Here is an 11,222-nt window from a genome sequence, read left to right on the forward strand (position 1 = left end):
TTTCTTTATTTTATTTTTTATTTTATTTATTTTCTTATTTTAAATAAAGCTTAATCTCTCTTGTGTTTTCTTTCCAATGTATCATAATGGTAATACGGATGCTCCTCCTGACCAATCGCATAGCTGTTGCTTCCTTGAGCTTACCTCTCATTGGCCTGCAGGATCTGGTTTGTTTTTAAAAGTAGGTCGCTGATTGGCTGCATGTGAGAGGAAGCGTCGTTTTAAACTTGGGGGCGGGAGTTAGTTCAGTTTGAATCAGAGGAACAGAATCTCAGCTCGGACCTACACGGTGAACCCTACAGGTAGATTTATCACCTGTTTTTATACACCTGATAATGTTTACATATTTATATGTTTATGGTGATTTGTTTTCTTTAAATTATAATCCGTCTGATGGCAGAAATAATGATAGTTTAACCTGCCAGTTAACGCTAACTGCGCTGCTACCGTTAGCATGAAGCTAAAACGGAACCGCTGCTAAACCAGAGCAGATGAAGCTAACGTTAACTCACACAACCGGTAACCGGCTGTTAGAACACGGTTCACCCCGGGCAGTAAAACTCTCCGTTTACCGGATTAATATTAATCAGTGATTCACCCATAGGCTAACAATTAGCTGCTGTTTGCTAACGCCCAGCCGGGCTCGGGACGCAGGGGGACCTTCACAGGTCTGTGTGTTGGGTGTGAGTCCCGCAGTCTGAGGTCTGTGTGTTGGGTTTGAGTCCCGCAGTCTGAGGTCTGTGTGCGGGGTGTGAGTCCCGCAGTCTGAGGTCTGTGTGTTGGGTGTGAGTCCCGCAGTCTGAGGTCTGTGTGTTGGGTTTGAGTCCCGCAGTCTGAGGTCTGTGTGTTGGGTTTGAGTCCTGCAGTCTGAGGTCTGTGAGTCCCGCAGTCTGAGGTCTGTGAGTCCCGCAGTCTGAGGTCTGTGTGCGGGGTGTGAGTCCCGCAGTCTGAGGTCTGTGTGCGGGGTGTGAGTCCCGCAGTCTGAGGTCTGTGAGTCCCGCAGTCTGAGGTCTGTGAGTCCCGCAGTCTGAGGTCTGTGAGTCCCGCAGTCTGAGGTCTGTGAGTCCCGCAGTCTGAGGTCTGTGTGTTGGGTTTGAGTCCCGCAGTCTGAGGTCTGTGTGTTGGGTGTGAGTCCCGCAGTCTGAGGGCTGTGTGCGGGGTGTGAGTCCCGCAGTCTGAGGGCTGTGTGCGGGGTGTGAGTCCCGCAGTCTGAGGGCTGTGTGCGGGGTGTGAGTCCCGCAGTCTGAGGTCTGTGTGCGGGGTGTGAGTCCCGCAGTCTGAGGGCTGTGTGTTGGGTTTGAGTCCCGCAGCCCGCAGTCTGAGGTCTGTGTGTGGGGTGTGAGTCCCGCAGTCTGAGGTCTGTGTGTTGGGTTTGAGTCCCGCAGTCTGAGGGCTGTGTGTTGGGTGTGAGTCCCGCAGTCTGAGGTCTGTGTGCGGGGTGTGAGTCCCGCAGTCTGAGGGCTGTGTGTTGGGTTTGAGTCCCGCAGTCTGAGGTCTGTGTGTTGGGTTTGAGTCCCGCAGTCTGAGGTCTGTGTGTTGGGTTTGAGTCCCGCAGTCTGAGGTCTGTGTGTTGGGTGTGAGTCCCGCAGTCTGAGGTCTGTGTGTTGGGTTTGAGTCCCGCAGTCTGAGGTCTGTGTGTTGGGTTTGAGTCCCGCAGTCTGAGGTCTGTGTGTTGGGTTTGAGTCCCGCAGTCTGAGGTCTGTGTGTTGGGTTTGAGTCCCGCAGTCTGAGGTCTGTGTGTTGGGTTTGAGTCCCGCAGTCTGAGGTCTGTGTGCGGGGTTTGAGTCCCGCAGTCTGAGGTCTGTGTGTTGGGTTTGAGTCCCGCAGTCTGAGGTCTGTGTGTTGGGTTTGAGTCCCGCAGTCTGAGGTCTGTGTGTTGGGTTTGAGTCCCGCAGTCTGAGGTCTGTGTGCGGGGTTTGAGTCCCGCAGTCTGAGGTCTGTGTGTTGGGTTTGAGTCCCGCAGTCTGAGGTCTGTGTGTTGGGTTTGAGTCCCGCAGTCTGAGGTCTGTGTGTTGGGTTTGATTCCCGCAGTCTGAGGTCTGTGTGTTGGGTTTGAGTCCCGCTGTGTCCCGGACTGACTTGTTTGTCTCCTGCAGGAACCGCACAGTTTGAACTCATGGCTTCCCAGAATATGGATCCTGCAGCGGCAGCAGCTTCTTCCACAGCCGCTCTGAAGGGCAGTGAGAGCGGCGGCAGCGCGGCCAAAGGCTCGGTGTCCAAACGGTGAGTGTGTCCTCCGGTACCTAATGGTTCGATACTAACATACTGCTTAGGGCTGCACAATAGACACATGGCATACCCCCCGGTATGTGGACATGTCCACCTGTTCCCTGGAGGTCCAGGTGTGATGATCACACTTTAACCACATGTTGATAAAGTCAGGTCAGACTTTCAAAACTACCCTCACATTCATTGATGCCAATGTAGAGGTTATAATAAAATGCTTTCTTTGGCTTCAGGAGGAAGACGTTGTAAACCTTTTGTGTAAAATATAGAGAAAAACAGATATTTAAAAACTGTGTTATATATAATATGGACTCTTTAAAGGTGGAGTCAGTAGAGATGCAGCTTGTAAACACAACATTTAAACTGAGCCCCTCCTCCTGGGCTCATCGCCCCCTGCAGGGTTAGTGTGTATGTTTACTGCTTGTAACTATGCTGCAAAATGTCAAATAAATCTATTCTAAGCTGTAGGCTGATAACATATCAGAACTACAGCATGTGATAACTTTGTTTCTGATGTTTTTTCTCTGCAGGTTACAAAAAGAGCTCATGACTCTGATGGTGAGTTTAAATACGTTTATCACCTTTGATTCACAATCTGAACCTGTAAAATCAAAATGTTGTCACTGTACAGCTCAGTGATTGGATGTTCGTCAGTGAAATGCATCTTGGGAGTTGTAGTTGGTGGCTTATCCTGACCTCCATCTGTCTCTCTCTCTTCTTCTGCAGATGTCGGGTGATAAAGGAATCTCAGCGTTTCCAGAATCAGATAATCTCTTCAAATGGGTCGGAACCATCGAGGGACCTCAGGGGACGGTATGCACACACACACACACACACACACACACACACACACACACACACACACACACACACACACACACACACACACACACTAGCCTGATTTATATGGCCAGTTTTAGACAGGATATTTACACCACTGTAGCGTCTCACCTTCGATATAAAATTAAGGGAGTCGTTATGGTCGGGCAAAGTGCTGTCTGTCTGACCTGTCTCTGTCTGTCTGACCTGTCTGTCTCTCAGGTGTACGACGGGCTCAGGTACAGGCTGTCTCTGGAGTTCCCGGCTGGTTATCCGTATCAGGCTCCTCATGTAAAGTTTGTCACGTCGTGTTTTCATCCCAACGTCGATGAAAACGGTTCAATCTGTCTCGACATCCTGAAGGACAAATGGTCGGCGCTCTACGACGTCCGCTCCATCCTGCTGTCAATCCAGAGCCTGCTTGGAGGTAACCAGTTACACCAGTTCACACACCTGATGATATGTATCAATGTTCAGTCTCACCTGGATTATTATTCATTTTCAACGGAGCAGGCACAGGAAGTCAGACCGTTGTTTGACCGTTTCTCTTTATTCTCGAGTGATCTTGTAGTTCTCTCCTGTGATCTTGTAGTTCCCCTGTGATCTTGTAGTTCTCTCCTGTGATCTTGTAGTTCTCTCCTGTGATCTTGTAGTTCTTTTGAGATGTGTGTACAGCTGCTCCTGGCTGCACTCTGCATGCTCCAGGACGCTGGCCATCAGTGGAACTTTAGGCCGTACGGACAATGTGTGGGTCATAGTAACAGTTCCTCTGTGTTTTATGTTAAAGTGCTTTATGTTTGACCTGAGGAGGGCAGAGGTAACAGTCCTGTAAACAGACTTACCTGAAGTGTCCAAGATGAGAGGATTTCACTTTTAGCTTTGAATGTGAGTTTGTTGTGGCGCTGAGGTATTTCTACAGATCGGATCACTCACTAGTGGAACTGCGAGTGCATCCTTAATGTGCAGGACGTTTGAGTAAGTGGTTTCTTTTTGTCCTTTAAAGACTCGTGTTTGTTTGTTTTCCTCTCAGAACCGAACAACCAGAGTCCTCTGAACACGGCTGCTGCTGAACTCTGGGACGACCAGGAAGGTGAGATTTATTCAGACTATTTTAATGACCTGACATCATTCATGTTCACTGATGATTAGGGGCAACACCTGTCAATAATTCAGATGTTTGTTTGTGTTGTGTTTATAATCGATCAGTCGGTGATCTCTTCTCTGTCAGTCTCATTAACTCGTCTTGTCAAGCTGATGGGAGTTGTAGTTCTAACAGCTGTTTCTCTCTTTCAGCCTTCAAAGCTCATCTAAACTCGACCTTCCAGAAGTGAAGCTGCTCCTCGTTTCTTCTTGTGTTCGTCTTCTGTGTTTGTACAATATTTTTATGTTTGTTCACCTCGCCGTATCAATAAAATTCTTAATTCAACACTCGGACTGTTTGTGATGCTGCTGTTCGGTGTGTCAGGAAATCTGACTTTCACAACATAAAACATAGAGAGACTACTTTATCAAATATATGAACTCTAAGGCCCTGTGTCCACCTGGCATATTTTTGAGTGCCAGCATCTTTATTTTTAACTTGTTTCCAATGAGTAGAAAGCGTCTGCAGCAGAAATCAGCCTTGGGAAATAAAAAAATTCAAATATAAAACATGCAGTAAAAAGTGAACTGAGCAGTGTTGGTCATACAGCAGCATAGAGACTGGACGGACGTGCAGCACTTTTCCTCAGAGCACAGACGTTTCATGCATTTGTTCCCGAGCGCACAGCTAGCGCTTTTCTACACGGAAAAAATGCCAGGTGGTCAGGTGCCTTAGTGTTACACATAAAAGGTAGGGTTATATTTTTATAATGTTAGCTGTGATTGTTTATGGAGTTCTTTCTCTGCAGGGCGTTTCAGGTATCATCCAGTTTCAAAGGGATGAGCAGAAACTTACTGAAATTAGAGCTGTTATTCATGGTTGCTGTTTTATTTTCCATATGAACGTGGCGACGCTTCAAAGAGTACCATAATTACACTTTGACAGATTTATCAGATTCAGATCAGTGTTAACATTATTGTCCCAGATTAGGAAATTTGTTTCACAGGCACATTAACAACATGAGCACGAGAGAACATAAAGTGACAACAGAAAACAGAGAGACTATAAAACCATCAGTAACAAAAGGATAAGATGGATAATTGTGGAAAATATTCTGTGACCTAAGTGGTAAAATTTAAGCGAGGCATAGATAAAGGTATCTTACTATCTGATCATTAAGGAAACATGCTATGTTGAAGTGCTGGCTTCTCTGACAACAATGCAGCAGCCAGTATGTCCTCCTTCTAACTTTACATTCTGCTCCTGAATGCTCTGGATTTGTTTGGACCAGAGAAGGTAGGCGCTTTTAAGACCCCCCCACACGGCCGTTTTGGACGCCCCTCGGTTTGCCAGATATGAGAGCAGTTATCAGGTCAACAGGTGTTGCAGCGATGGAAGCGGTCAAGAGAAGTGGTTCAGATAGAAGTGTGAGGGGAGCATAAACATTAGCACCTTCGCACTACTGTGCTACCGCAGGCTACAGCATATCGTGGGCGTGCTACAGAAGTTAACGGGTGGGCCATAACGAGCCAATGAGCTTAGGTCAGTGATCTCACACTGACAATGACGTCGGACTGACAAATTTTTATCGAGGGGGGCTAGAATTGAGCATTACATGCGGCTAATGCTACAGCTAACAGGAGGACGTAGGAGAAGCCGTGTTTCCGCGGACTTTGAATTTTTGCAAATAGATGTGCCTAAACATGCACAGGACACTTGGAAAACACACTAAAGAGCAGATAAAACCAGAAAAAGCATAATATGGGACCTTTAAGAAAAACACAGCAAACATCTAAAACAAATGCGACAGCTGAAACATGCCGCAAACTATATTTATCTGGTTTTCTTTAAGTGATATGACACATTTATTTTTTATTATTATTTCTGGTGAAAAGCTTCTACTTTGATGCTGGTCCTTGCTATCACAGCGGTCTTACCAAGTTAAAGGGTCTAGTATCTTTAAGTGGTCTCTAATGGTTGATAAAAAGACACAAGTATCCTGCTGTCAGTGGGGTCACGTTGACGTCAGAGGTTGTACTTTAACCGACACAACTCAGTCCGCAGCACGGTGCCTGGCAGCAGACGGCCATCTTATTGTAAGAGACGACCTCGACCTCCATCAGGTCCTCCAGGCTGTCGTCTGGCTCGTCCAGTTCACAGTGAGCTTCAGCCCAGGCCGGCTGGGTCGCCTCCACTGACCAGAATGCAACAGGAACCTGAGAACATGAACAAGTGTAAAGACCCATGTTAGAAGTTAGTTCCTGAGTTTAAGGCTCCCCCACCAGTTACAGGATAAAACCATCAGGTACCATGAGTGCTCCAAGGTACCTGATGAGCTAACAGGTACAAGAAGACACTATCCCAACAGTACCGCTTACCGCAGAGCAACAAGCCATGCCTCGGGGTCTAATGCTGTCCCCCCCAGAAGATACTGTTCACAGATATTGAAATACTCAACAGGGATACATGCGCCTCCTGATCGGGATTCTTTGCCCAAAGAGGTTTCCCAATTTCTTCTGGATAACAAACAGGCTACCCTTCACTAAAGTAAATGCTCCAACATTAGATTCATGTTCCCAGGCGAGAGGTTCTCCCTCCTGTTACAAGACACGCTCCATGGTACCAGATTCTCCTAAAGGCATGATGCTCCCTCCCTTCTCACAAGTCACTGCCCCAGTCAGTGCCTATCCCCATGTAAGTCCTTGGGGGCTTGATAATTTCAAAACATTTTCCCCATGGTAGAATAAATGCTTCTGGCTAGCAGACGAGCCTCTGGTGAAAAGACATTAGTCCTTGGTGCAGGGCCATACTTCAAGGTATGGTCAACTAGACCATCCCTCCAGTTACAAGACAATATGACCAACATTTATATGTATTCCCCAGTACAGAGTTCTCCCCCCAGATACTCACATGCTTCCCCCCTTTTAAAAGGAAACTACCTCCTTTTACAATAAGTGCTCCCATGTATAAGAAATTACCTCAAGGTGCTAGACTCCCAAACCCCACATCAACGCAAACACCCTGACAAGGCACAGGACTGAGTTCTACCTGAAGACTTGTCTCAGGTTACGGTTAAACCTTTTCATGTTCCATCTGTTTGACAGAGGAATTTGAAATAGACCTGAGATACTTGGATAAGCGCTCAGTCAAGAAACCCCTCGTCTCATGTATGCCCCTATATCCTACTGATAAGTTACATGACCTTATCAGAGATGCAACCTTCGACAGACCCAGGCTCTGTTTATGTGAGCTACCAGGTAGTGGCACCAGCCCTGCTACCTGCCTTGCCACATGGCCCCTATCGGCCCCCACAACTCAACCGTGTAGACTGATGGGCAGTAAGAGCCAGGACCTCTCCGGGGAATCTCTCTTCTCTGGTGTTTGGCCCAATTAGTCACACAACACCTTGGGAAGGCTGGAGAGATCGCTCCGGCTTCATGCTAGCTCTCACTGCCCACCACACCCCGACGTAGAACTTCTTTATCTGACCTACTTCCCAACATGGCCGTCACAGCCCAACCAGCATTGCCACCTTCAACAGACCCAGGCTCCAGGGAGCGACGATGCTGATACTACCTACCCAACCCCTTAGGAATTGTTCCATCCGACTGGCTCTTACCCTGAGCTGCATCTCACTCAGCATGGTCTCCAGTCCTGCTATGTGATCAGCCAGTTCAGGGATCGGCTCCTCCTCCAAGGTGAGCCATGGTACCTGTGCTGAAGCAACCCGAGCTGCAACGCCAACCACGCCATCAATACATCCTGAAGAGACGGAGAGACAAGAGGACGTCTCATACAAGGAAAGCAGGTGATTTATACTTAGCAAGGAATAAGGGAAACAGGACGGTGAAGTATGAAGGAATAACACTAAGACACGGAGGGCGCTGAGTTGAAGCCATCAGTTGACCTGAGTTGATGAGTGAGCGTCTGTCGTAGCGCTGAGTCAGGGGGAACTTTCCAATCAGAGCCAAGGCTTTACGAAGGTCAGACAGGAATGTCTCCAGTGCAGACAGGAAGAGAACCCACAGACGCTCCGACAGCTGTCTGTCCTCATCGCCCGAGGAGGCGGAGTCACAGTCTGAGAGAAGACGCACTAGACGCCGGGACAGACCTGCAGACAGGTGAGATGTAGACACAGTCAGACCTGCAGACAGACAGGAAGCAGAGAGACAGACAGGTAAAGGCCCTCGTACCGCTGCAGATCCGGTGCGCCACTGCTCGAGTCTCGTCCATCTCGTCTCGCAGGAAACTGCAGTCAGCCGAGCTACCGAGCGACGCCGCCAGCTGTTGGAAACAGGAAGTGACTCGATTGAGAACCTCTTGAGCACGCTCACACTCGCTCTGCTGCCGCCGCCGCACTGCCAGCTCATCCACTGAACGACGCCACCGACTCATGATGTCATCGACCACCTGCCAGGGAGTAAGGGGAGGTAAGAAAGGGACAGGGAAGAGATGTCAAATCTGATGTTATTCTTAGAGAGTGAATTATTTGTTTTCGCTTCTCTAGCGACGTGTCTCTGTGTGAACGGGCTCTAGGATTATATTTTCTCTTCTTTGCTGCTACGTCCACGTCCATCATATTCACCGGTTTGAATCTCGTCCAATCACTGAATTGTGATGCGCTGTCATTGGCTGGAGGAAACACACCAGCTCTGCCCAGAAACGTCCCGAGTCAACCAGAACAAATCAGAACAGTAAAATCCAGTCAGAGGACAGAGTCTCTGCAGACACAGTCACCACCACACATGTATGGAGGCCCAGAAGGGACAATGGAGCAGCTTCACTTTAGGAGATGTATTTTATTTTGAAGGAGAAAGCTGCTGACTCTACCTTTAAGTTTGGATATCATCAAGGAAAATGTGGAATCTCTACAATGAAATAAACGGAGAAGGATGTTTATCCGTGGCAGTGGTTTTCCAGATCCTCCTCCTGGGGGATCACGAGGCGTTCCCAGGCCAGAAGGGATATATAATCCCTCCAGCGAGCTCTGGGTCTGCCCCGGGTCTGCCTCCCAGTTGGACATGCCCAGAAGATCTCCAGAGGGAGGCAACCAGGAGGCATCCTGATCAAATGCCTGAACCACCTCAGCTGGCAGCTCGTCAGTGAGCTCCTCAGCCTGTCTCTCAGGCTGAGCTCAGACACCCTCAAGAAGAAGCTCATGTTGGCTGTTTGTATCCTCAATCTCATTCTTTCAGGCACTAACCACACCTCATGACCGTAAGTCATTTAAACACCTTTACAGAAAGTTGCCCCTACAAACAAATGATGTAAATCTGTAATCTCATGTCGAGTTCAGAGAAAGCAGGTGAGACTCCAGAATTCAGTTTGAGACGGATTATCTGACATGAGGAAATTATCAAAATTAAACCAAAATATTTTCGTCAAAGAAATCATAAAGACGTGTTTTATTTGTGAAAGAGGAATAAAAAACAATCCATCGACCTACCTGCTGCTGACTACATCCACCTTCTTCTTCTTCTTCTGTGGTGGATTACTGCGCAGTGTCAGGTAGGTTTCTATAAACACTCTTCTTCTCCTCTCAGGGGACTGTGAGGGTTTTTAATTAAAAACTTTAGACCCAGCTGAGGCCCTAACGCTTTCAGCTCCCAGAGGTCTCCTTAATTTACCCTCAGCGCTGCCTCACAGGCACACTTTGTGATTCACCTGTCCAGGTAGACTCCCTTAAGCTGTGGATATTTATAACCAGAAGGACCTCATTCAGAGTCACATGTAGTCTCAAGATAGGTAACACAGGACGTTCACATGTTGCACCATCATCCTGTTTTTTAATGGCGCCTGATCTTCAACCAGAGTTTGTTCTGTAGCTTTAACCGTTTATTATTTATCTGTTTCTCCAACAGCTGATATTTATGAAGGTTGTCAACATATCGGATACTTTCCCGCGTATTTCAAGGCAATACAAACTTGTGATTTTAATGATTAATTGTAGTGAAAGATATCGTAGCTCTAGATTAACTGCAGATCTTTACTTATATTTCTAACCAAAAGCTGCCACGAGCGAAAGAGAGCGAGCGCCGTCCAGGTTGTACCAAAGCGTTGGCGACGTTTCCGTTCAAAATTGTTGCAAACAGGTTTTTTTCTTTGCAGTTTAGACAGCGTGCAGAAGTTTGCCTGCATTTTTTAGAAGAAGAGAAAGATGTGCTTTATTGGTCCCACAAGGGGATTAAATTTCCAGTTCCCAACCCAGGTCATTACAGACTGACAGGTTCAAGGTTCAAGTCCGACCTCGGCCCTTTGATGCATGTCACCCCAACTCTTTCCTCCCCTCCCTGTCTCTCTTCAGTTGTTCTAGCCATTGAAAACAAAAGCTAAGCTAAATTACATCAGCAGTCCTAAAGTCCGATGTACGGTTACAGGACGATTTCTGAGTCGTGCGACCATCATTCGTTAGAGAAGGAGGGGTTGGCGTTAAAACGTATTCAGAATGTCACATATTAAAGTGTAATGAGTCATTTTCAGTGCATCTGCAGTTTATTTGATGTTACCAGATTTCAAAACAAACACATGCTCCGCCCACGACACAGACAGGAAGTGGCACATCGTCCTCTGCAGGTGAGCCGACCATCAGTGTCACCTGATCGTCTTCCTCATCATCATCATCACAGGTCATAAATCAAACACCACATCAAACTTTGTAGAGGACAGGAAACTGAAAGGAACAGTCAAACAATTATTAAATCACCTCTACTGTAGGGAGGTTACTGTTAGCCTAGCTTAGCACAAAGACTGGAAGCGTGGTTAAGTGTTCACCTGTCTTACAGTCGATTTAGACTTAAAGGCAGGGTTGGTCATTTTGAAGCTTGATTTTGAAAGTAGCATTCCCTCAGTGCTCCGTCTGCACCCCCTCCCCTCTGTGCTCCCTCTTAAGCCACGCCCCCTCAGCTCATCTCTGTCATTGTGTAGAAACTACGTCGTCTCATGTCTCATTCAGCGGTCAGTAAACTCTCAGTATAAACTCCTAAAGTCATCGGTGACGAGCTTTGAGTGTAGAGAGTGAGCAGGGAGACAGGGAGGCGTCTGATTGGTTCATCAGATTGGTACCTCGTGGCAGACATTGGTCAAAGTTTTTACAGAC

At 47.4% G+C, this 11,222-nt stretch overlaps 2 protein-coding genes across 2 annotated transcripts; one reads left to right on the plus strand and one right to left on the minus strand.

Annotated features, from left to right (window-relative positions):
• The first annotated feature begins 178 nt into the window (after positions 1-178).
• ube2c (ubiquitin-conjugating enzyme E2C) lies at positions 179-4,471 on the plus strand. The gene is made up of 7 exons (XM_020657984.3): positions 179-302; positions 2,097-2,223; positions 2,757-2,784; positions 2,953-3,039; positions 3,268-3,472; positions 4,076-4,135; positions 4,339-4,471. The coding sequence occupies exons 2-7, from the start codon at positions 2,117-2,119 to the stop codon at positions 4,374-4,376; spliced, it is 525 nt and encodes a 174-aa protein (XP_020513640.1). The 5' UTR covers positions 179-302; positions 2,097-2,116; the 3' UTR covers positions 4,377-4,471.
• Positions 4,472-5,110: 639 nt separating this feature from the next.
• zgc:109913 (regulator of G-protein signaling 9-binding protein) lies at positions 5,111-11,221 on the minus strand. The gene is made up of 4 exons (XM_020657977.3): positions 8,320-11,221; positions 8,034-8,237; positions 7,746-7,888; positions 5,111-6,342 (listed from the first exon to the last, which is right to left on the minus strand). The coding sequence occupies exons 1-4, from the start codon at positions 8,519-8,521 to the stop codon at positions 6,166-6,168; spliced, it is 726 nt and encodes a 241-aa protein (XP_020513633.3). The 5' UTR covers positions 8,522-11,221; the 3' UTR covers positions 5,111-6,165.
• Position 11,222: the final 1 nt, after the last annotated feature.

Source organism: Labrus bergylta, chromosome 5 (assembly GCF_963930695.1).
Source record: "Labrus bergylta chromosome 5, fLabBer1.1, whole genome shotgun sequence".
Lineage (NCBI taxonomy): Eukaryota > Metazoa > Chordata > Actinopteri > Labriformes > Labridae > Labrus > Labrus bergylta.

What these genes read in the sequence shown, in the direction of transcription:
- ube2c (XM_020657984.3), top strand. Translation starts at nt 2,117, where the DNA reads ATGGCTTCCCAGAATATGGATCCTGCAGCGGCAGCAGCTTCTTCCACA. An exon ending in AAAGGCTCGGTGTCCAAACG is followed by an intron (nt 2,224 to 2,756) that starts GTGAGTGTGTCC and finishes TTTTCTCTGCAG; the next exon opens with GTTACAAAAAGAGCTCATGA. An exon ending in TCGAGGGACCTCAGGGGACG is followed by an intron (nt 3,040 to 3,267) that starts GTATGCACACAC and finishes TCTGTCTCTCAG; the next exon opens with GTGTACGACGGGCTCAGGTA.
- zgc:109913 (XM_020657977.3), bottom strand. Translation starts at nt 8,521, where the DNA reads ATGAGTCGGTGGCGTCGTTCAGTGGATGAGCTGGCAGTGCGGCGGCGG. An exon ending in GGCGCACCGGATCTGCAGCG is followed by an intron (nt 8,238 to 8,319) that starts GTACGAGGGCCT and finishes ACCTGTCTGCAG; the next exon opens with GTCTGTCCCGGCGTCTAGTG. An exon ending in TGAGTGAGATGCAGCTCAGG is followed by an intron (nt 6,343 to 7,745) that starts GTAAGAGCCAGT and finishes TCATGTTCTCAG; the next exon opens with GTTCCTGTTGCATTCTGGTC.